This window comes from Zerene cesonia, chromosome 22 (genome assembly GCF_012273895.1).
Source record: "Zerene cesonia ecotype Mississippi chromosome 22, Zerene_cesonia_1.1, whole genome shotgun sequence".
Lineage (NCBI taxonomy): Eukaryota > Metazoa > Arthropoda > Insecta > Lepidoptera > Pieridae > Zerene > Zerene cesonia.
The window spans coordinates 4,549,849-4,576,939 of NC_052123.1; the positions used below are offsets into that span (position 1 = coordinate 4,549,849).

A 27,091-nucleotide genomic window follows, 5' to 3' on the forward strand; every position below is an offset into this window, starting at 1 on the left:
ACATCTTGAGAGATGCGATTTTGAATTGTACGATAATGCGACTATTAAACGTCCGTATAGATAATAAACGAATTAATATACCGAGAAAGTGTCTCGCATTGTTTTCTCGAACAAAAGAAAATATTTGTGTGAATAAATGAGATGATTGAATCTCAGACGACATTAATCCAGTTTCGTATTTGAATATTTTATGACAATTATTGGAAAATGTTAAAAACACTGTAGGCTTTTGAAGGTCTCGATTTCGACCTCTGGTCGCTATGTATATTAAAATATATAAAATAAATATATATCTTCTTCGGTCTTGTTATATAAACTAAACATCTACAAATGGGCATCTAACTAGGAGGTATGGAATTCAACACATGAATAAGCTTTCTTTTCAGTTTCTAGAAATCTATATTCCACATCGTAAACTGGAGTTAAACAATAAACAAATACATTACAATATATATTATCACGATAAATAAATTTTATCAGCGCATACTAGCTGTTATAATATAATCATTAGTTCATTAGCAAGCAGCCGAGCGCGGGGGTAATTGCATCTTGCATAACGCCTACTTCCACAGGTGTAGCTGTTTTCTTTGAGAGTTGTGTTAGTAATTAATTAATTTCTTTAGTTAAATATTACTATTGATAAGCTAACATATGATATTGTCGTGACGTGCTTATCGAGTGGGTTTGAGAATCTAGTCGACATCCATTTTCATATCTCTAAATCTAAATAATAAGAGTAAGACAGAAAAGGATGTGCTGGGTCAGCTAGTAAAATCTTGGTATAACACGGGAAAATCTTATAAAGTATGTGGGTAGTACATTTTCAATAATTGCATTTTCAAGAAATATTCAATTCATACTCCGCTATACGAACGATTAAAAAAAATTATACGTCGATGTTAAAATGCAATTAAAATGATAAAAAATAACAAAGAAACATCGAGACTACGAATTTAAATATATCACCCCAATGTTTATTAAACATGAGTTATAAATATGCATGTTAAATCATAATAGTTCGTTATGTATTTAATAAGCAACAACTCGGTTACATAAAGTGAAAAGCAAATAATGTACCGGTCTGGTCTTACTATCTGCACAAGGAACTAATGAAAGTTATTAAACGCCAATCGACGGATTAGAAACAACGCGAGGCGATATTATCGTGGCTGAAAGTCGAAATCACAATAGATTGTCGACCATAAAGTTTAAAAAAAAAAACACCAGTGAAAGTACACGGTTCTGCAGTCTACTGATGGTTGAAATTCAAAATTGGAACGCGTCGACCTCATTCCGCTAGCGACTTCGCAAGAGAACGGACGGGTGGTATTGCAAAAATAATTAATTTAAATATAGAACGCTATCCGATATTTATTTGTGTCCATTCATGAGCGAGTTTGGTAGCGGTATGCAGTAATATTGTCATTGAAGGAACATTATAAAACACGTTCCGCTCTGTTAAATAAATTATTTTGTTGGCTTTCACTTCTCATTGGACGCAGTTCGTTGGACGTTGTGAGAATAATGTTAATATCTTTTGAAATAAGGAGGTCGTTAACAACTCTTATTTCAACAGAATCGCTTAATTAAATCATGCTTAATTACAGCAATAAACTCATACTTTAAAGAGGCTCATGCTTTAAATAAATCAAAATAAAATAAACACAAACAAACACTAAAAATAAAATAGACAATTAAAGAGAATCTATGATATATGCACTATATCGACAGTGTTGACACAATAACTGTCGAAACAATATAATGCATAATTTCCCATTTCGAACACGTTTCATAATAAATAGCAAAAAATGTCAATTATGCACGATTTCACAACACACGAGCGTGACTCGTCGGCCCTTATCACATAGTTATTAAATCACATTATAATTGGAGACATATTTGCCGGTGACGTGGGCGAAATTTCCCACGTAGTTTCAATGTAAAGAAAAGAAATGGACAAGGCAAAAAATTTTTCCCCGTTCCGCAAACAATTTGTAGAAAAATTCTCAGAAAATAAAAGCTCGAATGCAATGTGTCCTTAAACAGAAAATTGGGTAACTTTATTTTGGTGTTGACCAACACAATTTGAAGTGTCATCATTGGATAGGTAATTTTAATAACGTCTCTCATAATCTATAGGTACTAGTATTATAAAGCTGAACAGTTTGTTTGTTTGAACGTGCCAATCTCAGGAACTACTAATTTAAAAAAAATATTTCACTTTTGGATATGTACATTCTACGTATTCCTGAATGCTATAAGCTATACATGTACCACGGGCGAAGCCGGGACGGACTGCTTGTAGAATATGTAGTACTAACTTACAAGTAACTATTCTCCAATCTCTATTTCTTTACTTGTTTAGAAAATTCTCAATTCCTATAGAGAAATATTGAACAGAATTATTGACTAGTTCTAAATACGAATGGAACAAAAAATCTAAAGGTTATTACAATAGTTCAATATAACGAAATTGATTATAAAAATAATGCAATAATACATTCTTTAAAGTAATCAAATAGACGGATACATATAAACGGAGTCTACTTTCACTGGTTCGAATTCCTTTACACTTTCGGATTAAGCAGAGAAAGTGTCACGAATCCTTTATGGTAAAATTAATTTGTATGAATTATACTACTAGCTGCATGCCCCGGCTTCGCCCGGTTAGTATTATTACCTTAATTTACATAATAAACGCTATCATTCTTTTAAGTTGAATTAAACTGTACATGGTGTGCCGATTTGATTAAAATCGGTTGAGTAGTTTAGGAGTCCATCGCGGACAATTAACAACGTGACACTATATTATATACATTAAAATATTTCACTGAACCCCAATAGTTGTATACTTTTCACTTGAACTTTTCTAACACACATCTCAACATCCACAAATAATTATCAACTGTTTGCCGACGATAAAAAACTTAAACACCCTCTCCACCTCCCCAAACCTACCCCGCCTACCAACAAATAACAACAAACCGCACAGAGTCAGTAGCCGTAAGTGTGTCAATCAGTTGCGGGCGCATACCGCCGCCTCAGCCCGCCGCAGCGTGCGCTCGCGCATCACAACACTCGTGCGCACAATATAGTAATTATTATGTAACAATTCATTTTTCACGTGTTCGAACCGTTTCTATTCGAATCACGTTTCGCTGCGTGTGACTTCGCCTAATGGCTGGAATCTAGCATTGAATTGAATGACACTTCTTTTGCGGACAGTACTGTCACATACAGGTGTAGAGAGGGTCGGCAGAATCCGTCCTCCGTGGAATCGGGAGTTGACATTAACGAAAAAGGAAAAAAAATTGAGGGTCTAAATCTGTGGTGTTCAAAAAAAGCAGAAGAAGATGGTATGATCAACCTATTCCTTTATAAGCTATTACCTTTATCGCGCGGTTTCATTCGCAGACGAACCCGCAAGACCCAGTATTTATTTCTATAGTTTATTTGTTATTCTGCTACGTAAGCTACATCACTGTCAAGTATCATCAATATCCATTGAGTGGTTTTCGCGTGAAACATTACCAAACACACATCTATACATTCTTACAAGATTTCGCGGTTACAATATAAGTATGATAAACATACAAAAACTCCAAGTCATGCAAAACGCTAAACAAATTTGGGTACACTCACATCGCAATGACCCAGATACGGCGAGCGGCGAGCGTCGCGCCCGCGCCCGCGCACCGCGCCGTGAAAAAGTCATGTATCATCTGTTTTATTGACCGATTTTTCTAATTTAATAGAAGCTTATATTAGTTTTGATAGCCGTTAAAAATTATAGCTGTCTATTTTTATTCTCAGGCTTTAAAATACACAATATTCTTCGCAACTTCTCATATCTAAGTAGACGGAACGAGCGGAAGAGGCTGCAGGATGCCTTCGTGTCACAAATACACTTCCATACCCAAAGAGAGATTAAAATCATACTGGTTGAAGTTAAAAAGCACGTCAATATCACGACAATAAATTTCTAAGAAACGCCATGCCAGTAGTCACGTCACATTACCGTCACTCCTTTATGAGTGTGAAAGTGGTGTAAATTACGGCACGAATTGGTCCAGCTCGCACCGGGGAATTACCACACCCCCACAGAAGGTCGGCGTGAAATAGTAGCGTGCTATTGTGTTTCGTATGGTGCATGGGGCAGCCGGAGGCCTGTGTCGTTTTCTTCATACTTCGCAATCCATTCTTTTATACCCTGTCATTTATCCTTTCCTTATTCTTTATTCCTTAGAAGCGAGCAACGCATCTGCAGCGGCCCCATCTGTGCAAATGTTTATGGGTGGTGGTGATCGCTTACCATCAGGCGAACCAGCAGCTCAGTTGTCCGATGTTACATTAAAAAAAAAGTTCAGTTAAATTTATTCTCTATCGTACAAAATGTCTGTTTCTAATTCCCGCGTATTACTAATTACTCGAAACACCATTTATCTGAATAGCGTATCTCACCCACGCATATCACATATCGCCGTCCCACTCGCACGTAAACAATCTAATAATAGCGTCTCGCTCTAATTTCAGACGAAGGTGACACAAATATATTTTCGCCGAGCCGGTTGAATGATACATTTTTTAACGAAACGTGTGATTGTAAAGTCGTTTATATTATGTTATTAGGTTTATTAAAATTTGATAGCAAATGAAATCATTTCCAAAGGAACTAATATAGACAGCATTTATGAAAATTATCATAAACGTTCAAATTCATAAGGAACCTTTTCTACAATACAGGTCACTGATGCCCAATGTAGATTCTAAAACGGGATAAACGGTAACAACAGCTCCGTTTCTATGCATTTATAATAAAGAGCATACATTCATTCATTAATACTATAAATAATGCTTGAAATGGTATAGAAAATAAACTAAAATTATTAAATGCCTACACGCCTATTTAACGCGGTAAATGTATCTTTCCCTTTTGTTTTCTTTTATGTAATTATGTGAGTCTGTGTGTGTGTATATAGAGTTTATATTAAAATTAAAGTATTTATAAACTGCATTGTAATTTTCAAACACAACAAATGAAAATTGTTGAAACCAGCTGAGCTGGAGAGTATGTAATATCCAACATAAACGGTTTCGCTTCACAAACACTATAACCTAGACTAGACTGCGCTAGACAAAGCACCGTCTAGCATCCTAGCATCTAGCTTGCATCCAGACGTTTTATTACGTCTACATTACAGCGACTTCAATTACACAATCTTTTATGAAATGCAATGTTATATGTCTAGAAAAGTAAATTAAATCTATACTAATATTATAAAGCTGAAGAGTTTCTTTCATTGTTTGAACGCAATTATCTCAGGAATTACTGGTCCGTTTTGAAAAATTCTTTCATCGTTAGCAAGCCCATTTATTGAGGAAGGCCATAGGCTATAGATGTACCACGGGCGAAGCCGGAGCGTACCGCTAGTATTGAATAACATTCGACTCGTTTACGAATGCATCCCCACTTTCCAATCCGGCCGTTTAGTTCGGTTGTCTCCAGCACTGCGCATTCTTTGCGTGTTAGTCATTTGTTTATTTTTATTTTCGAAAAACGACTTTTCTTGTTGTTCTATATCAATTTCCTATTACCTAGAGTTAGGTATTAACAATTGCTTAGATCTTCATCATAATCGACGCTCAATGGGCCGTGTTATTGAACGTATATCTATCTATGCTAACGTTATAAAGCTGAAAAGATTGTTTGTTTGACCGCGATAATCTCAGGAACTATAGCGTTTTTATAAAAAACGTCGCATGTTCCATGACAACTATTAATAAATAATAACTATGGCCATGCGGACGAGTGTGCGGAAGAAAATCTAGTAATAAATTTAGGAACAGTAAACATTTGTAAAAGACAAACATAATTAGTGTGCATATACGCCTTTTTTCCAATTAGGTTAATTAAATTTCGAAATGTAATTTGTTTTAGGTACATGTTTCACATTACCGTAACTGCGAACAATTAATGATACAATGTAAATGTAATAATAAAAAATCACTTTTCATTGTGAGTTTCATGTTTATTAGTGGCTAATTAGTTTAAATATTTCAATAATAATTAGACTAAGAAAAAAAATTAATAACTTTTCGCCCGTGGCTTCCCTCGGATAATAAAGGAAAAGGGTTCCCCGTTGCCGTGAGATTTCCGGGATAAAATCTATCCAATGACGTTACTTGAGTAAAAAAAACTATTTTTGTACGTGAATACAGACGGACAGACATAATAACACATTTATAATATTTGTGGGGATAATTTTATGTTCCGTCATATTTTATATAATAACTAGCTGCACGCCCCGGCTCCGCCCGGTTAGTGATTTATCCTAATTAAAATAATGTAAACTATGTGGTTTATGAGTAAATCGCGGACAAACAATGAGACACGTAATTTAATATATTAAGACGTATATTTTATGCTACGTCAGTATTTTTGGGTACAACTCAAATTTAAGTTACCTTTCAAAATGGCGAACACCCACAAATTTAACACGCGTATCACAATTATAATTCGATTTTACACATCACAAATGTTTGAACAGTTTTATTGTAATTTATAATACACGTGCCCATTTTTTTTCGACGAAAAGTTTTGACATTTTTGACAATCGGCCCACGATAAACGTAATTGGTTTTTTTGTCTCTTTCGCTTACGTGTCATTTGAATGAAACAGAATGTGACGGAGCTGTGAATAGATAATCCCACTTCTTGCTAATATTATAAACGCGAAAGTTTGTATGAATGTATGGATGTAGATATGTTTGTTACTATGTCACGTGAAAGCCACAGAACTGATCATCTTGGCAGTGATGTAGGTTATGTACCAGAATAACACAGTCTATAGATTTCTATTCTATAAGTTTTTTCTTATACCATATATAAACAAAATCAACTAAATTCATTTTCAGTTCTTCCTACAACCACCCACTCCTCCACATTTTGATATTATCCAAAAAAAAATCTCTCTATAGAGATATATATAGAATATAATATCCTAAAAAATCGTGCACTTCCAACTTGAAAGAAACAAGGACTTGTACCTACCTACCTAACTACCAACGTTAAGTGAATTTGAACAATGCACGGACGAAAATATTGTAATCATTACAAATTAGACCGCCAAGCAAGTGGGTCACGGCCGAGCGAGACGGGGCGAGTTTCGGTTCGCGCGCGAACGGGACGGCTGTATCGATAAGAGTTTTTTAGTAATGAGCGGTAGTTTGGACGGTTCAATTTATTTTTGTTTGTTTGTTTGTTTGTTTTTTTATTTGTTCAATTTCTACTCTTCATACATATATTTTACTTTAACACTAGCTACTCGCCCTGGGTTGGAGTGGTATAGAGGTTTGCGGTCAGGGGAAATTCCCGCGGAAATGAAAAATTTCACCCCGGTAAAAAGCAGCCTATAGACTCTCTAGTTTCCACTCGGATTATATCAGAAAAACACACCGTTGCGACGCGAATGAAAGACAGACAAATAAACACACACACATTTTCGCATTTTTTAGTTACGTATCAGTATTAGTAAGGAACTGTTTACTGAAATCCATTTAATTACTTATTGAACCGTGATTGCATGTTTACATAAATCAACAAGCAACATACATTTAAAGATGAAAACAAACCAACTTCACCAACTACAATAAGTAGGTTGCGCTTAGTTAAATCTAACCTACTTCATGAAAATCAGGACACCCGATTTAAACTTATGAGACCGAGAAGGGATTTATCCTCTTAATGCATAATAGTAAAGTGTCAACTGTGTCTTTGTATAACTTTCGTGAGTTTTGATGTTTTCGTAAATTGTCTATTACCTTAATAAATAATAAATAAAAAAAATATACGTTAATATATTAACCTCTTGTCTTGTAATTAAGATAACGCTACTATTTCCTTCGCATAATATAATAATAAATAATGCAAAAGAAAACATATACAGTAGGTATTTAAAAAAAAAATGACAAAAAAATCTTAGTCTTATAACGCTTTCATTGCGTATAAAAAATATCGAAATAAATAGGTATATACAAACAAGAAAAAAAAATCAAATTGAAACGCTTACACGTTTCTCAAACCTAACAATCAAACTTACAACACAACAGACAAACAATTTTAATTTCACAAACATATAAACGTAACACTTGATACTGATTGGTCTATTCACTCGAACCATACTCATTTTTGTACCTATTCAATTCAATATTATAATATTACAGTTGAGAAAAAAAAAATCAAATGCCAACGTCGCATTGCTATTTTGAAATCAATTACAAAATTTCAATTGACGCGGTGCGGCAACGTCGCCCGATCAGCTGTTTAATGTCAGCCATGTTTGATATCATGTTATTGGATTCCTAGCGACCGTGTATTGAAGCACTAATATAGTACAGTACAAAACATAATAGATAATGTCTGGTTGTTAAATGTTTACATTAACTCAATATTATGTTATTTATAACTATAGGTACCTTAATTCTGAACCTAAATCATAACAAACCCAACGTACGCGAAAGTGTCTGAAATATATATTTTAAGCGGTATGACATAGGATAGTTAAGTAACAAACAGCGTATACTTTAGACAGAATTCTATTAGTAACACTACACCCGCACCTATTTCTGAGTCTACAAGCATTCGAAACTCGGAAAAAAATCCGCCGTGAAGTACTAGAGAATAGTTCATATTATTCAGACTCAAGTATTTTCGATGTTTTCATGAAGAACCCACCGAGAACGTTCCATTAACGCCACCTTATTAGACACCACATCTGCACGCCCTCTTCACCTTTGCTCCAACAACCTAAACCGGCGTATCAAATGTGTTGACGTTTACGTGATACAATTCGCCTTTCAGATGAAAACACCCCAGTTGAGCGAGCCATTACAGCACTGCTTGCAAGAACTTTCACCGATGTCCTAACGAACGAACCAACAGCTGAGCGTGTTCGCGCGAAAGTAATAATACATTGGCTATGGTAGTTGCTTTGATGCGAGCGGGTTTTAAAGCGTGATTTATTTATTCGCCGTTAAAACCGCGAAGATGAAATTTCTTCAAATGCGACTCGAATTAATACGAGAATTTGTATGACAGAGAATCGATGTTATTGCTCATTTATAATCTAGGCTTTCTTTTCGATTCATCTTGCGATATGTGGTTATCCTCGAACAGGAAGCAAATCTTACTAATATTATAACTGCGACAGTTTGTAAGGATGTGTGTGTTTTGTTGCACTTTCACGCAAAAACTACTGAACCGATTGCAAACATCTTGGAATACGTAAGGCTACATACCTCCAACGACACAAGTATCCACCAAGAGAATACATCATTTTCAATCTGTACCATCACTAAATCCTCCGACACGCCCGCCTGCGTTTTATCCAAAAATCCCAATAAACTACACGGTCCAAAACAAAACAGATTAACGTATACTAAATCCGTGCTTGCAGCAGTCTCAAATCGTCACCCAAAAATATAACCATTTTCGAAAGACATATGACATTTACAAGACAACGATGCAACAGACAAATGTGAATTTTGTGAACAGATAGTTACGGAATCGGCGTTATTCTCGTATTCATTTAATTCTTGATTTAAGGCTGGGTTTAACAATTATTTCGATGTTTCGAATAGCGTGTTTTGTTGTTGTATAAATAAAACATAACTTTTTCCAACTACTCCTACTGCAAATTTTCACAATTACACCAACTAGACCAAAGGTACAGGACCCATAAATGTTTGTTATTCGTTTTTAAGCGACAACAAACAAATATATTGTGTTTCTAAGCTCTCAGCACATGTTTATTCTTTTTAAATCACTAAACATAATAAAAATCAAAATTTTGCAGTATTTTAGTAAATATTTCCATAACACAATCAATCACTACTTGAAAGTATACCCGTAAAACAATTTAAAAACGTCTTACCTATGTATGTGACATTATCGACTAGCTTTGCCGCTCGGTTTGAATCTCATCATAAATGGTGTTACATACTTATATAGCCTATATTATCAATTTTCAATAAGCGGACTACTATTTCAATTCAATACAGTAGTTTTTAAAATAAGCGCGTTCAAACAAACAATCTCTTCAACTTTATATCAGAAATATAGTTTTAGCATAAAACTACAATTATCGCATGCAAGTAACAACCTAGGTATTACGATAAGCGAGTATAGCATCTAGATTCTAGATCATGCACCATGAAGGTTTATTGATTGTATACTATGCGCCTTTGTTGGCAACTGGCTTCTTTTATCGCTCAGTTAATATGCGCTATTTGCTTAAAGAGAAAAAAAAGATGATAAAGTACTACTGGTTTAACTAAATTCCCGTGTCCCCGTATGGTGTAAAAATAATAAGATCAATAGGCTTTTTTTTTGTTATTCCTCACCGGTTATCGAATCCATCGACTTCTCTAATCTCGTTAACCACTACACATCATCGATTTTGTACTTCCCAACGACTATATATATATTGCAATTAATAGCCTAGCCATTTCATTAACTTACGTGATGTTTAAGTACAATGGCACAAACCAAACAAAGTATGAGCCTTAGGTATACCTAAAAGTATACCTACTACGATTAAAACAAGTAAGCAAAAAGCACTGCCCATGATAAAATGCCCCACACTAGGTACCGCATGTATGTATGTAAAGTCAAATAGTGTTATTATTTCTTGATTGATTTCACGCAAGTATTATATATTAAGAAACACACACATACATTCACTTTTATCGGATTTTAAACGCGATTTATCCTTCACATTATTCATCCCGTTCGAACACACCCAACACAACCATATAGCATCCCAAATGCCGTGACCGAGCTCGCTGTAAAAAAACTAAACAACATTCCAAGATCAGCACTCACGATATCGTGCCCCTGACTGCCGCAGCGGACCACCTCCGGCGCCATGTACTCGATGGTGCCGCAGAAGCTGTACGCGCGGCTCTCGCCGCCGCAGAACTCCTTCGAGAGGCCGAAGTCCGTCAGCACGATGTGCCCCTCGGCGTCCAGCAGGATGTTCTCGAGTTTTATGTCGCGGTATATTATGCCGAGCTGGAAGGGAACGGGTAGGGAGTTTTGTAGACTTGCTAAAATGTTGTGTAACGGAATCCTGCCAAATTCCTTAGTATCTACCCATAATATCATTTTCACGGCTAAGCCCATTGAGATGAAATTCGGTACCAAGATAGCTTGAGACTTAAGAATATGAGTACTTTACGAATTTTACTATAATTTGACCAGGCGGGGGAAGTCGCAGGTGGGAAGACAGTTTTCTATATATAACAAAAGTTCAAAAAGAATCGATCACATTATTAAACCGTCACTTCATCAAGTCATCTACATAGAAGAAAAACAGTCCACATATTACATTCTCGTACTCATTAACTAAACAGTCAAGGAATCAAAACCGGATGGTCTCACCTTATGTAACTGCTCGAGAGCAAGTATAATTTCAGCTATATATATTCTAACTTCATCCTCGTTGAAGTGTTCCCTCTGATACAGATGCGTGAACAGCTCCCCGCCAGCTACGTAATCTGTAACAAATCGATTAATATTAAAAATAAACATCAAAATTTTCCAACAATTCTGTTTTCTATAAATAATTTACAAAATGGACAGATTGCGAGTATTCTTTCGATGCAGAAAACTTTTTAATCCTGGCGATCCTAATCAGCATAGTAAGATAGGTTATTTATTAAAGTTAGTTAAACTTACTTAACTGGAGGTCCCTACTACTCAATACTTTATAAAATTGGAAACTAAATAAAAAATTTTTATTAAGATAAACTCATGAAATGGTACTTAGTTAGTAATGGTATGGTAGGTACGCTGAAAATTCTAAAATGGAACCAAATGAAAACAATTTATCATACACAAAATGTATCACGTCAATCGGTTGAAAACCCACGAGTTAACGAGTAACAAAACTGAAGAAAAAATACAGTCGAATTGACAGCCTCCTGTGTTTTTGGGAACATCCGTTAAAACGACAAAGTGAGTGAGGAATCTTTCAAAGCGACAAATACAAAACTGCACTTTCACAATCATTCTTCCTTTTTCTCAAAAACATTTCGCAGTGGGCAATGCACCATCTCACTAAATATAGCCTAAGATCCGAGATAATCTAGCTCTCTTGCAGTCAAACCGTTTGACCTACATCTGGACGAAATAAAAGTAAAATTAAACGAACACCGCTCGCGGACTTTCTAAAGTTTTTGACGTCTCAAGATGTTGAACCAACGGATATGGACGGAGCATCGGGTCGAAATTAATTTTCATCGTCAAGATCTATCTTTTGTTTGAATCTAAGAAACTTTCAACCGATTTTGCGATTACTATTGCGGGTTGATTTCACAGCTTACCGATATGATCTGTTTAGATGATCTATCAGTTAATGTTTGAAAGTTTACGTGAAGTATCAAGTCGGCTATCTGGGACCTTATCGGCATGCGGTGAAAATGGCCCCAAATGTAGAAAACGAAGTCTAGCTGCATTTCGCTCATATGGATTAAAGTACATTATTGTAATAACAATGAGACATTTTGGCGAGATTTTTACTGGTATATTACTAATAATAGGTCTAAGTGCTAACTATATTAATAATATTTATAAAAAAACTAGCTTTCCACCCACAGTTTTGCCCGCGTAGTTAACGGAAATCTCGCATAGTTATCGTTCTTATTTCAGGATTTCCAGAATAAAATACCCTATATCCTTGACCAAGTCTGAATCTTATATACATATTATAATATCCATTTAATATCTCTTTATTGTGGATCCTATACGCCTCTCGAATATTTACAACTATCACCATGTCCTATCAAACACAAGAACCCCAAAATAATCAAGCGGGCGAGGCGAGCCGCGTCCCTGACCTAGGCCGGCCCGATGCCCATACATTATTTATCATATTCACCCGAAACACTATGCCGCTCTACATGACGGGCGTGTTCTCATTGCCAATGTCTGTGAATTTCAGTCAATTCGTTTTAAAAGGATGAAAAGTCGAATAAAAAAACCAACAAACACTACTACAAAACGTAGCATTTATGACTATTCTTACAAGTATTGTATTCGGGACAAATTTAGTTATAGGCGTAACAGCTTTAAATTTTAAAAAATAAATAAATAATGATTTCAATTAGAAATAATTGGGATTAGATAACACAATCACATATTTAAAAAAGATAGCTCTGCATAAATCTATTGAGAAAACTTATTAGATAGTATTTCATTAAATTATTGTATTGTCACCGATCCTTGATAAGTGTACAAAGTTTGAATTGAGTCTGGCCGTTTAAAGTGGGTCAAAATCAAGTCTAAGAACGGAGTCGGTTTTATACTAACATACAGGTGAAGCTAATAAAAGCGTATTTAAGCAGAAACCCTGGCCATTGGCCTTACACACTTTACGTAAAAAATAAATTTGTACTATATTTTTTTGTTTAAAACGAGGGTAGACAACAATCGCAACGTAACAAGAACCCTATGATGAGAGCAGTAGCGTCTGTACTTGGATGGCGAGCAGATAGGTACATATTAAGTTAGGTTTTATAATAAAACTCGAGTTACATGCACAATCAAGGTCTGAGAGGCTAAAACAATAACAGTTCAATATATCAGCTCCCCGTTGACATTACACAAGCAATCAAACTACTTATTCGGCGCAAGTTGCAAGCGTTTCGCCATTAGCCTTAAACTTTACTTCTGCTTGTGTAAAATTAATAACTTCAGAGTCTTATACCAACGCACTTAGGTTTTCTTCATTTCTGTTTCGATTAACAAGTTAGGTTTGACTAAATGATTATGTTTCACAAAAGATATCACCGAAGTCCCTGGGCAAGGTGGGGATAGGTAACACAGCAAATTCAACAATGGGACCAAATGACAACAGTATTCTATCAAACGCAAAACGAATCACGTCCATCGGTCGAAAACCCACGGAGTTATCGAGTAACGAAGTCATAAAAGATCATACAAACTATTTCATTTGATTCCAAACCTGACCACGATAGTTCCAAAGGAACTAATAATTTATTCGTTGCTACCAATTTTTTTATTCATCAGTAAACACTGGACTATTTATGTAGACATACTCTAAATCGTTATTAGTAAGAGGTTTACATATTATACAAGTATATTTATTTCGTATCTGTTGTAAATAAATAAGCTGATGTTAATTTAATTGATTTAATAATAGGTTTTTAATGAATGTCCAAAGATAAAACTTAGTTGTGATGGTCGCACGCGCTTCTGAAGGACAATTTTTTAAATATTTTTAGATCGTAATTAAATTTATATTAAATAGTCATGAATAGTCACGTGATAAATTTTCTGAGAAATCGATATGTATAAGCGTATCCTATCATAACCCTATAAGAGGACATAGTAATTCCTAGGTTTCGTCGGTTGCATTTCTTATCTTATATCTTTAAACGAGCAATTCTTGTATATATACATATAAATATATATATAATTGGAATCTTGGAATCTCGGAATCGGCTCCAGCGATTTTCATGAAATTTAGTATATAGGGGGTTTCGGGGGCGATAAAGCGATCTAGCTAGGAATTTTTTTTAGAAAATGTCATATTCGTTTTTTATTCGTGTTTTATCGACTTAAACTTACTTTTTTAACAAATAGGAGGCGTTTGAGTAGTCCCAATTTATTATGACTCTTCCTGACATCTATTGGCGAATAATAATACTATAAATGCGAAAGTTTGTGAGGATGGATGCATATGTATGTGTGCGTCTGTAACTCTTTCACGCAAAAACTACTAAACCGATTGCAATGACATTTGCTTCGTAGAAAGCTGGACAACTGAAAAAACACATAGGCACTTTTTATACCGATATTCCTACGGGATACGGACTTACGCGGTTTCAACCACGGGTTACAGCTAGTACTTATTAAAACGTTGAGTTGGAATTATATTTTTATCTTCTTATTACATAAATGCAGATATAAATTAATTTGAAACTAAAACTATTTGTGAAACTCAAAATGATTCCCACAAAATCTTCATTCAACACGTCTTCCCCAATACATATCTATGCATTTAGAATATTCCCGAACATTCTGGAAGTTTCTCGTAACAAATTCGCGCCCAACCGCCGCCGCGCATAACGGGCACTCCGCACAAAATGGCCGCACGTGTAATGCGGCGAACAATAGTTTTAAACGGAAAAAAAGTCCACGGTCCGCACATTGTGTACATTAGGATATTACGGAACGCCCCGTTTAATATTCGCAAATTGTGATAGAGCTGGAAGCGCGCGGCTTTCGTTGGAGAAGTTTTTGAATTCACAGCAATATTTTGGAGGCATTTAATATTAAATAGCTGGCTTAATAATCTTAATAAACATAAATTATGTGTTACATTGTCCATACTAAGTGCAGTTTGATCCAACCTGAAAGATAGGATAGTTTTTATTATTTCAATTTAGGCAAACAAGTACCCGGCATGCAGCTAGTTAGCTATGTAAAGCATTACACAAATAGAATAACTTATATTTAATGTATTGCATTTGTATTGATTGAAGTCTGATGTACTTTATTTCAATATAACATCTGAAATATTTTCGCCAATTTTCCTTATAGGTAAATTTCGATTTCGAATTATTTACAGAAGCGTGCTCAATCTAAGGCCACATTTAAGCATATCAGCAATAGAAATTGCTGTCAATCACTGCTCTGACATATAAAAGTTGTGCATTATAAAAGGCTATAGATTTTGCCAAAAGACACAAACACTTTTTGTTTTTTTACCACATTCATTCGCAAGTATTAGCAACTAGCCAATGGCATAACCATTGGATATTTCCCTATTCCTCTGTCATATATGCTTATAAATAAATGACTGTCACGTTCACAAACTCCACAGTTATTCGACAAAAGCTACACATACCGACTTCATGAGCGTAAATATATAATAACGCACGTGACCGCCCCAACCAGCACATGTGCCAAACTTCAAATTATTTCTAAAACCAAAAATATTCAGTAAATTTTATCACCCAAACTTTATTGCGTGATACATTCCGTTCTAAATAATAAATATTCGTTAGTCATTAAACCAGATCCTAATTAGAATACCTAAACGTTGGTAATCACTGGCCCAAATTATCGTAACCCAAAATGTTTAAGTGGCACGAATTGTTAAGATGGTATCTAATGCGTTTTGACCTCAGAACAATTGTTTTAAATATTCAATTTAATTACACGATAAGAGAGATTTCACGTTTATTAATTTTAAAAACGTTTTGTCCGTTTCGTCTTAAAGTTATAAGAAACAAGGGATAGGGTCCAAAGAAGCAGGGGATGGAAAACGCCTAGAGTAAGAACAACAATAATTTTTAACAATAATCGTATAGGAAAAGTTTTTATATAAAACAACTTAGTACCAAACTAATAAACGAAAGGAAAAATTAGAAGCCGAAATCCTCTCTCGCGAGCGATCGTAATAATTTTTCTTTCCATAGCGAGAAAAGCAGCATGTAAAGCCAAATGTTCCAATTTTATGTGATCTTCTCCCCGAAGCACGCTCAACAAAACAACTTATCAGCCGGGGGCCTGCTCACTTTTCCTCACCCTTCCCAGTCCATTCCTTTATTCTGGTCGTCAATCCTTACTCTTTCCTTTATATCTTAAAAACGGTCAATGCATTTGCAGCGATCCTACCTATGCAAATATTCACGGGGCGAACCACCATCTCAAGACTTGAAACACTCCAATAGAAACAAAATATACAGGTCTTATACCAGCTCTATATTAAATGTTTTATAGAACATAATACGTATCGAAGATGCAGCGGTGGGTGAAATTAATCGATGCACGCGTCCACGTGCCTGCTTCGATCGCAACCCTGGACGGTGAACGTCCCACATTGGTATTGTATAGACTATCATTGGACCTTGTATACATCATAGATGCTTATGTAATGGATATTATATAGGCTTAGGAATTAGTGATGACGATTATGACAGGGTGCGATACACGTTGTTAGAAAACGTAGATTTAACATTGAAGACCCTTCTAGAGGATAGATTTAGGTGTTTACATAAATCTTAAAGAGATGTATATTTATTTGGTTTTTGAACTAGTTTTCGAATGAAATGACTATAAAAAAACCGAGCTAGATAAGCAAGCCCCACCGCCCATGAACCATGAATCTCGGAGGACGTGCTACTGCAACGCGTTGCCTGCTGTTCAGGTGAAATGGATAAGGAAAGGATTGACGTCTGGAAGAAAAGAAAAGAAAAGAAATGGACTGAGAGAGAAGGGCGAGGAAAAGGAAAAAAGGGGCATCTAATGTTCCCAAGTGGATCACGCTGATTTCCCAAATAGTTACGGCTTAAGAATTTTGGAATGACAGTTGACGGTATCCGCGCAAGCGAAACGCGATGGTACCCAGCAATTTTGGCGGGAAACCAATGCCATAAAGTTTTCACACGCACAACTGATTATCCACGGCAATTGGGTTCGCGTCAAATTTTATAATTACCACCCGGCTCCCACAGAAACACTGTTTCGAGCGTCGATTGCACAAACATTGAACGCACTGGGTCAGGGCTAACCGTTTTATACACCAATTTGAAATTTTGCAAACGTGTGGAAAAAAAAATTATTGACCTTGTCTGTAGTTTGTTAAAGGAACACGGCATAGTTGCAATAAATATAGACAAATTGAATGGGAATTAATTTTTAACTTTCACAATGCCCCTCCAAATTTCTTTAGTCATACAAAAACAAAGTAACCAATCAACATGACCTCTCAATTGTATAAGAGTGCGTACGTGACGGAGACCTATATTAATTGGTAACCTTTAAAAGTAGTCAACTACGAACCATGAACCTAAGGATAAAGGGCACACGGAACATCACCTCCGCGTGGGTTTTGGAGACAGCATGACTGCAACTGACCTCTATTAATTTTAAGCTTTAATATTTTTCCATCATACAATAAGTACATTAAATTAAATTAATGAAAATTAACGCCTATTCATGTATATATTGTTGTTTTTTGTAAATGACTGTCTATTTCTAGAATAGGCTTGATCGACTTTCATGAAATATTATATAATATATAATACATATTATAAATTTTCGGTAGGTCTGAGAATAGCTTCTTATCTATTTATCCTAAGTGATAAAAGTGTACTGGTGGCCTACCATGACGTCTTGAAGAAGGAATTTTGTATGTGGTAGTCGAGCACGCTTCGGCACGAATTGGGCCAGCTCGCACCGGGGAAGTACCACACCCCCACAGAAGACCGGCGTGAAATAGCATTCTGCTGTGTTTCGTTCGGTGAGTGGGGGAGCCGGAGGCCCATATCCCTTTCCTTCCCCTTCCCAGTCCTTTCCTTTATTCCTCTCGCCAATCCTTTCTTAATCCCTTCCCAATTTAAAATCGGCAATCCATTTGTAGAGGCGTAAGTCTGTAATCGACTTTACGCCTCTACAAATGTTCATGGGCGGTGGTAGCGCTTACCATCAGGCGTCTCACCAGCTCCATGGCCGACTGTGACATAAAAAAAAAAAAAAAAATTACTCCAGTGTGGGAAAGAGATAACGCTAGCCGTTCTATATCTATATAAGCTCTGTTTTAATGGTACATAATATCCATGATGGAGTGTTCGCTGGGTCAGGTAGTTTTGTATAAAAGAGGCAATAAAAATAGCTCAATTTTGAAGAGGCACTCGTGTATCAATTGAATAATCGACAGTGTGAAAGATAATAGTTGTTTTTAGAGTACTGTGAAATAATTTAAAGCACGTGCCGCGTCACGTGTCATTTCGTTCGGCGAGCAAAAAGGAAAATAAGTTTTCACTTTTCTTTTTGTTAATTCTATTTGTTTTACGTCTATTATAATATTAAAAAGAGTGCAGAGTCACGGTATCCACTCTATTAATCAATTGTTATAATTAATTTTATCAATTTAAATTTTAAACAATTAGAAAAAAATTAAAGGAGACATTCACAGAGCGAATCACTTACACTCTATTACGAGTCACGACGTAGGTGACAATAATTTCAATAACCTTTCAATATTTACGCAATGACCATTAAAACGGGTCAAAGAGTAGGCGATAAGCAACAAACCTGACCTATAAGTGTCGGCGAAATGCGGCCACAACTACGCTAACATTACTATCGCATAATTATAACGCGGATCGGCTAAAAAACTGAGTAGGCGAGGAAAATATCGCCGTATCTCCTTGAATAGCGATGGTACAATATTGATAATTAACATTAAATAATTACATAATTGTGTTCTCTTTCAATAAAATTTAAGTAGACACGACAAACAAGCAATGTACTATCAAACGCTCAACTTCCTCGTATTTTCCTAAAATGAAAGCAATGTAAATATTTAAAAAAAAAACGCATTTCACATTCCGACCGCACCATACAAATATAATATGTAAACATAATGAGCGGCAAAAAGAATACAGATAACATTAGAGAGTCGATTAGATTCAGCATATCACCACTGGGACAAGGTCGCGCTATGTGGGTCGACGGTTTTGCCACGCGTTGGGCAACCGCCGGCTTTTAGCCGGTCGAATTGTACGCATGTTGTATTGTTTAAAGTCTTGTTTCGTTCAGTTCGATGTTTGAATGCGTCCTTATTTGTGTCGGGCCGTTTGAACGGTGTTCGAATTTCGAATCCCGAGATTTAAATGTCGAATCTTTCAGGGATGTTTTCAAATATGGAAAGGAGACGCGTATAAGATAGTTTATAAAAGAACGATGGAATTCCAAATTTAAAAGATCTACATTTTTTTGATATCCATAGACGTTATTTAACGCAATTTTAGAAGTGTTTTGTATGAGTTTAAAATAAAAAATGACCTTACTTTGACAAGGTTGCCTTTTTCTAGTTAGGTTTGAAATTTTAAAATGGAAATTTAGTAAATATTGTTCGGATGCAGATTACGTAATCCAAACATGTTCCACCGTAATCGAGGTTATGTTTTTGTACTTTTGTAGACTTCAAAATTTTTAACTGACCTAATTGTTAAATATTAGAATTAGTTTTCACAACTGCGTGTATTTAGAAATTTCAATGTGACCTCACTTGTCAAGGTTGTTATTTTTGTATTTCGAATATGTTTTTTTTTTAATTACATTTGCACTATAAATCTTATTTTTTATATAGTATCAAGGTGGCATAAATATACATACTTAGAAGCTACACAACTTAGATATCTACGTGATACGTGATCCCTAAGGGCAATATATGTACCACGTACGAAGCCGAGGCGGATCGCTAGTGACTATGGAAAAACCCATTTCAAGAACAATACAATCACTATATATAAACCGCATCTACAACCACAACCAAACCACCGTGGGAGAATTATTATCACAATATTCGGTTTCTAACTAATAATAATAATAAAAAAAACACTGCATATATACCTATAATACTGTTATCTGTAATATAATTACACATCGACAGAAAGCATACATACAGAAAACAACGATTTTTAATAAAAAGTCAAATCGCCATCAACCACACGGAAGGAAGTCACCGGCTTTCACATGAAAAAATAATCATCGAAATTGGTGGGTAGTCGAAAGTTGAGAAGAACCGAAGCCTTGAAAAAATACAGTCCAATCCATAACCCTTTCTTTTGACGTCGGTTGAAAACAGAAAATGTTGTTTCGTTCAAACAAAACCTCAATAGACGTCGCTAAAAGAATGTATGTATATATTATATATGTATAAACATATACGTATGTATGTATGTATGTATAAACAAACTCTACATACACTAAAACGATAAACTGTATTTGTCTAATCGCCCTTGAGATAACTCCAAACGAACGACGAAACAAACACAACCTTCCTCTATAATATTAGTATGGACTAGACGCGAGCAAAACCGGCGGTCCACACACAAGTATAGCGTGGAACACGCGGTTGCTTAAGGCACGCCGCCTTGACCCGCTAACTCGCACTGGAATCGAACCCATTAATCATGCTATCACTATCGGCTAACTTCACTCCGTAGTCTATACGCAAACGGATATCTATTCACTCAATTTTTAAGAAATGAAATAATTTTTAACGGATTTAAAATCAGATTTATTAAATAACTATAAAGTTGTAGTTGAAGTTGTCGCATAGTTATCGTCACACAATTTTTCAGTTATTGGTGTGCCTTATAATTGGCGTTTTTTAATTACACATAGTAATTAGAATGATTATCTTATCAAAAGCTGTAAAGTGTCTATATGAATAAAATAAAAAATAAAATAACTCAAACTCTATATACATGTTACTATACCTATAAACCGTCCACTCAGAATCAATCTATCTATTAAATAACTCCATCAAAATCCGTCGTGTAGTTTTAAAGATCTAAGCCCACATAGGGACATGGGGACGCGGGAAGCGACAGGCGACTTTGCTTTATACCACGAAGCTGTATATTGAAAAAGTTACGTTCCCGATCACAGTTTTTCGACAACAAACAGCGTCGCAGAGCAACGGCGTTCACAATGTCACATAACATCACTCTCTTGCCCTCATTCGGTTTACGTTCATTCAACAAATCAATGTGTCGATTTGATTTGATTTGAAGCGACTTACCCAATATGAGGTGTAATTTAGTGTCCGTTTGGAACGCGTAGTGCAACGTAACGAGAAAGGGACACGCTCGGACCGCCTCTAACACCTGTGGACGAGAGACAAGGTTAAGTTAAATCATTATCATCATAATGCTAATTACAATTAAATAATATATGCATTGTACTTTTGAAGTGAAACTTCTTTGAAATCGTTGTGATTCCAAACCTGATGCAACGGAAAAAACGACAGGTATGAGACACAAATACAAAAATGTGTAGAATAAAGCCGGCAAAGAGTGAGACAGAAACAAACATACTATTTTATATTTTATATATATATTCATCTCATTCTTTTGTCGATTTAGTGAAGTTTCACTTCCATCGTATGTGGATCGCACACACACCTTTTTTATAATGCTTTTATTTTATGCATCTGTATGTTCGCATTTTAGCAATTCGTTTAGACTCGATTTAGAGTTAATTACTTTAAACAGAGACATTCCGTTTTAATTTTGTACACTCATCAAGGATGGGCGACAACGCAATAATTAAAATTTATCTTAATATCATATGTGGTACTCGAGCACGTTTCGGCACGAATTGGGCCAGTTCGCACCGGGGAAGTACCACGCCCCCACAGAAGACCGGCGGGAAATAGCATTCTGCTGTGTTTCGTTCGGTGAGTGAGGGAGCCGGAGGCCCATGTCCTTTTCCTTACCCTTCCCAGTCTTTCCTTCGCCAATTAACTACCCAATTTAAAATCGATCATCGACAATCCATTTGTAAAGGCGTAAGGTCTGCAATAGATCTTATGCCTCTCCAAATGTTCATGGGCGGAGGTAGCGCTTACCATCAGGCGTCCCACCATTGCCGACTGTGACATAAAAAATAAATATCCTGGTTAGAATCGCCAGGTTAAATTAACCTACTCTGCATAAGCAAGTGAGACAATTCAGTCGATTCTATCATTAAAAGTCTATCAGTTTCTTCAAACAATATTTACTATCATTGTACTAGTGACACAAGAGATAAGCTGAGGTGGCTGTCACAAGTCGTGTAACTTTTTCGACCCAAGGCGAGCCGGTATATGGTCATTATGTGTTCCTTCTACCAGTGCAACACGTGGAGTAACATATTCTAATAAAATGCAGATAAATATTAATTTTTATTGAAGCCTGAAGCCTCATCGTTGCAACAGCACCGCTTAAGTCGATTATTTAAAGTGTATTGAACAGCTATTATTTAATAATTGATGTATCTATATTTTATATGAAACACCCTCAACTGTTTTACTTATTTCACATTCGAGTCCTATCATCGTGTTTCTATATATTAAGTTAACACGCTTTTTATAATAGCTTCATTTCTTTCTTTTTCAGTATGTTTGTAACCGACTTCTTTGGACGCGATTTTGAGTCACTTTAAACGGCCAGATTTCATTTTAACTTTGTAGATTTATCGAGGACCAATGACAAAAAAAAATTTGATGAATTTATTTTAGTTCGTTTTCCTACAAAAATCTTGTTTTTTTTTTCATTATTATTATTTTTCTAAACGAAAACATCTCGAAACCACACACAGAATCCGGTCAATTAAGAATGTGCCGAAAACGACGCCTACTATTTTCGGAACGGACACTCACACCACAACATAACTTCGTTAACCGCATACCAACGATGATGGGCACATCGGAAGTGGACCCTGGAAGGCTTAATGTAGCCACAGAGCAGATTAACCGATGGCTAATTGGATTATTCCATAATGCAACGCGTGAATGGTAGACACGCGGTGCACGCAGACGGTGGCGTGTGGCGTGTAACGTGATTGTTTTGAAATACTTCATCTGCAAGTGTTTCTGTCTGGTGTTATTTAAGTTTTTGTACGTCGTGTTATATTAAAATTGTGTTCTACAAAAAAACGTCAGCAACGACACTGCTCAGAAAGTGCTTATCTCTAGATCAGATAATTTCTTTCTTAAACCTTGCTTACGTTTTTTTTTTGTCTTTCTCACTGAATCATATTATAAATTGCATGTGTTATTTAATTATAGTGTAGATTGTTTTGTGTAATTGTAAATAAACAGTGCACTAAACGAACTGGGAAGTCACCAAGATACGTACTATCGCCAAAGATACAGACTCGGCCTATCTAACCGATTAGTCCATAGCCATATTTACTTCAAGAGATTGAGTGGCATGCAAAGTTATAATTAAATAATAGATGAATGAAATTAAGTTTTATTTCAATTTATTTCTCTATTTCTCTTTCTTTCACGTTTCAAAAAAGCGAGTTTTACTATTTATGTGTATGGCCGTAGGAGGCTAGATTAGGATAGGCTAGTTTTCACCGCGATGAATCGTCTCATTCCCACATAAGTTCCCTATAAATACTCAAACCACAGTAAGTAGAGTATGAATAAACAATCCTCCCCACCTGTCTCTCCGTCCTGGTGTGCTCGGCCGTCTTCAGCTTCTGCACGATGGACGCCTTCTTCAGCAGTTTCATCGCGTATAGTTTGCCCTCGTCAACGCCGCATCGCTTTTTAACAAGAAACACTTTGCCGTACGCTGTAAAGAAGGAGAGAGAATTATGAATACGGATCGTTATAATCTATACTATACTAAGTATTAGAGTAAAAAAAATGTGCATACATTTAATATATGCAATAAAAATATCATCAACAAGCACAGAACCTTAGACCATAACAACCAACCACTACACCCAAAGTGGCAATGACATTTTTACTATTCTCAATTGTTCACAAGTATCCGATTTGAACTGTTGCGTAACCGTTAGCGGAATACTGGAATTAGTACTACTTTAAGACGTCACGGTAACACAACACCATTCAAGACTAATCATAAAAAGCAGTTAATCACGTCCAAAAACCAAACGTTAAGTGGATTTATTTGATTTATCATCACCTAAACTAATAATAACTATCGGATAAACGTTGAAACCATCTGCTCGCACACATCCGGAGTGGTTGGGACAAAGCAGGACGGACGGACGGACGGACGGACAGAAAAAAACAACTTTCTTTTCGTCAATACGCAACATCCTAGACGGTGAGCGACCGTTCCCAATATTTATGTTAGTTATACAAAGATTATCTATGTTGAATAAAAATAAAATGAAAAGACTCGAAGTTTGTGTATATAAGAAGTTGATTTTATAAATTCAAATTCATCAATTGATAATATAAATCAGTCCAAGGCTTTCTTGTTTCGCAAATATCCAATTTCACTATAAAAAATAAAAAATACGAGTATATAAACCGATTCGAAATTCAAAAGTTTTATATAAAACAATACAAATGTGATATAAGATGACGGCCTATCACCGTATAAAATGGTGATTGACCTACTCAACAAATAAATATTTTCTACAAAAAAGGGTCACTGAAGTACCAACCTGAGAGGGAGGTACACCACAGATTCTAAAATGCGAAATGTTAAATGACAACATTTTACAATCAAAACAAAAAGAATCACGTCAATTGGTTGACCGAGTTGAGTTATCAGGTCTCATATAAAAAAAGTTACAAAACCATATACCACAGTGTATTTGAGAACCTCCTACGATTCTCGTAGCGTCGGTTAAGAAATTTATATCTACGCTCTCTTAATTCCTGCCTCTCGTGAATAATATTTATCGCCGTGAAAGCATATAAAACGGAATTAAACTCAACCAAGGAGTAGAAAACCTGCTCCAATACGTTCAAATACATTAAAAACTGCCTAAAATTAATTCGCTGAGTTGGCTCCACGCCGCACGTCATGTCGATGTAAAACTACTGACCCGATTTAAGGATTCATGGAACAGGGTTTTTTAAATACAAAAACTATAATGTAATATTCGTTGACATTTTGATAAATACAATAGTTATGGCTATCACGAAATGAATGTGTGTCAGCTGGAAACGTATAAAGCATTTAATTAATTGATTATCAAGGTAGAACTATTTAATGAAATTAAAATGAGGTTGTCATTTATTTTTTTATTTTCTTTTATTTTGTTACTTCGCATTTCGAAGAAACAAAATAAAGGTTTTATATGATAAGTTCAAAGAAATAAAAAAAAACACTCTTTTAATAAGAGAATCAAATACATTGCCTCACTTGCAATATTTTATCATAGGTGTATTACATATAGTAAAGAAATTACTGAACGCTGGCGATCTAAGCGAATTTGATAAATTCATGAAATTACTGTATCGTCATCAAGACTTCATAAGTGTATACAGATTGAATTAAATATTTTAATTTATGAAGGTCCAAAGCCAATGGGTTACACACAAACATTCAGGTGAAGCTAATAAAAGCACGTTAAAAATAGGCTAAAGTACAATGTTTCGGGCGTTTTTCACGGTGAAAACATAAGCTATTTTGGACATTAAATCTTTTTTTAATCGACACTTTCCAAAAATGAAAGAGGTTATCTATTAATTCGACTTACGTTTTTGTGTTTGTTTAATTACTCGATAACTCCGTGCGTTTTCGACAGATTGGCGTGATTCTTTTTGTGTTTAAAAGGAAATTGCTGTCATTTGGTTCAATTTTAGAATACATACTGGTGCATTCCTCCTCCCCCATCCCTCCCTACTTATAGAGAATAGAAATATATGTAAATTTATTTCAGTATGAAAATATTTCGCAAGCTATCATAACTACTTTATTGCGTGACTCTACGCAGCATTTTCAAGTTTTGCGAGATTGAATTCCAATACATACCTACTTATAAATTTCAAAGGTCAGAATTGGAAAGCAATCAACATTTTGACCGTTTTTCTCATACTACCCCACATCGCTAATAAATACCGTTGAAACTATTTAAAATACTATCCATACAAAAAAACACATACAGTATATATTATAAAATAATAAACAAACAAGCTTAAATGGTTTGATTAAAATATTTCGTGTCAATTCAATGATTATACCCCGTATTTGTCTCTATTGTATATCGCTCCAAGATGTATTCAGGCGTTTAATAAGTTTGCTTACTTATTAAAACGCCTGAATACATCTTATATACTTTCTTTTCGTCGTAATTCTTGTATTTCTATAGAGAAGCATTTTCACTTTAAAAACGTATCGGTACAATGGTATTTATGAGTCACAGAAGGTCATTTGCAATTTGTTTACGTGTAAATCATTGACATTCGCGCGCGCGCGCACACACATGTAACGGCGTTGTGTAAATCTAACCAGTATATGATGGCCTCTCGGTTGTATGGAAGTACGTACATGATAAGGACTTTTACATGTGAAAACTGGTAAATATTCAAATTAATCCAAATAGAAACAATTAAAATCAAATTCGTGAAAATTATAAGTCAAATAAAGTCGATTTATTGATAAAAACAATAAATCTCAAACATATTATAGATTTACTTTTACTTATTCATATACCTAGTCTTGCCATAAATATTGTAATAAAGAAAAAAGAAAATTGTTAACTGCAAATAAGATTTATTACTTTTAC

General features: G+C 35.4%; 1 protein-coding gene across 2 annotated transcripts in view; it reads right to left on the reverse strand.

Moving 5' to 3' along the window:
* The window catches only part of LOC119836131 (ribosomal protein S6 kinase alpha-5-like), an 89,489-nt gene that overhangs the window by 25,608 nt on the left and 36,790 nt on the right, over window positions 1-27,091 (reverse strand). For both annotated transcript variants that reach the window (XM_038361387.1, XM_038361388.1), the window contains exons 3-6: window positions 24,038-24,171; window positions 21,627-21,711; window positions 11,441-11,556; window positions 10,883-11,071 (exon numbers count right to left, since the gene is read on the reverse strand). In XM_038361387.1, coding sequence (XP_038217315.1) covers window positions 10,883-11,071; window positions 11,441-11,556; window positions 21,627-21,711; window positions 24,038-24,171 — 524 coding nt within the window. The remainder of the gene's footprint in view (window positions 1-10,882; window positions 11,072-11,440; window positions 11,557-21,626; window positions 21,712-24,037; window positions 24,172-27,091) is intronic.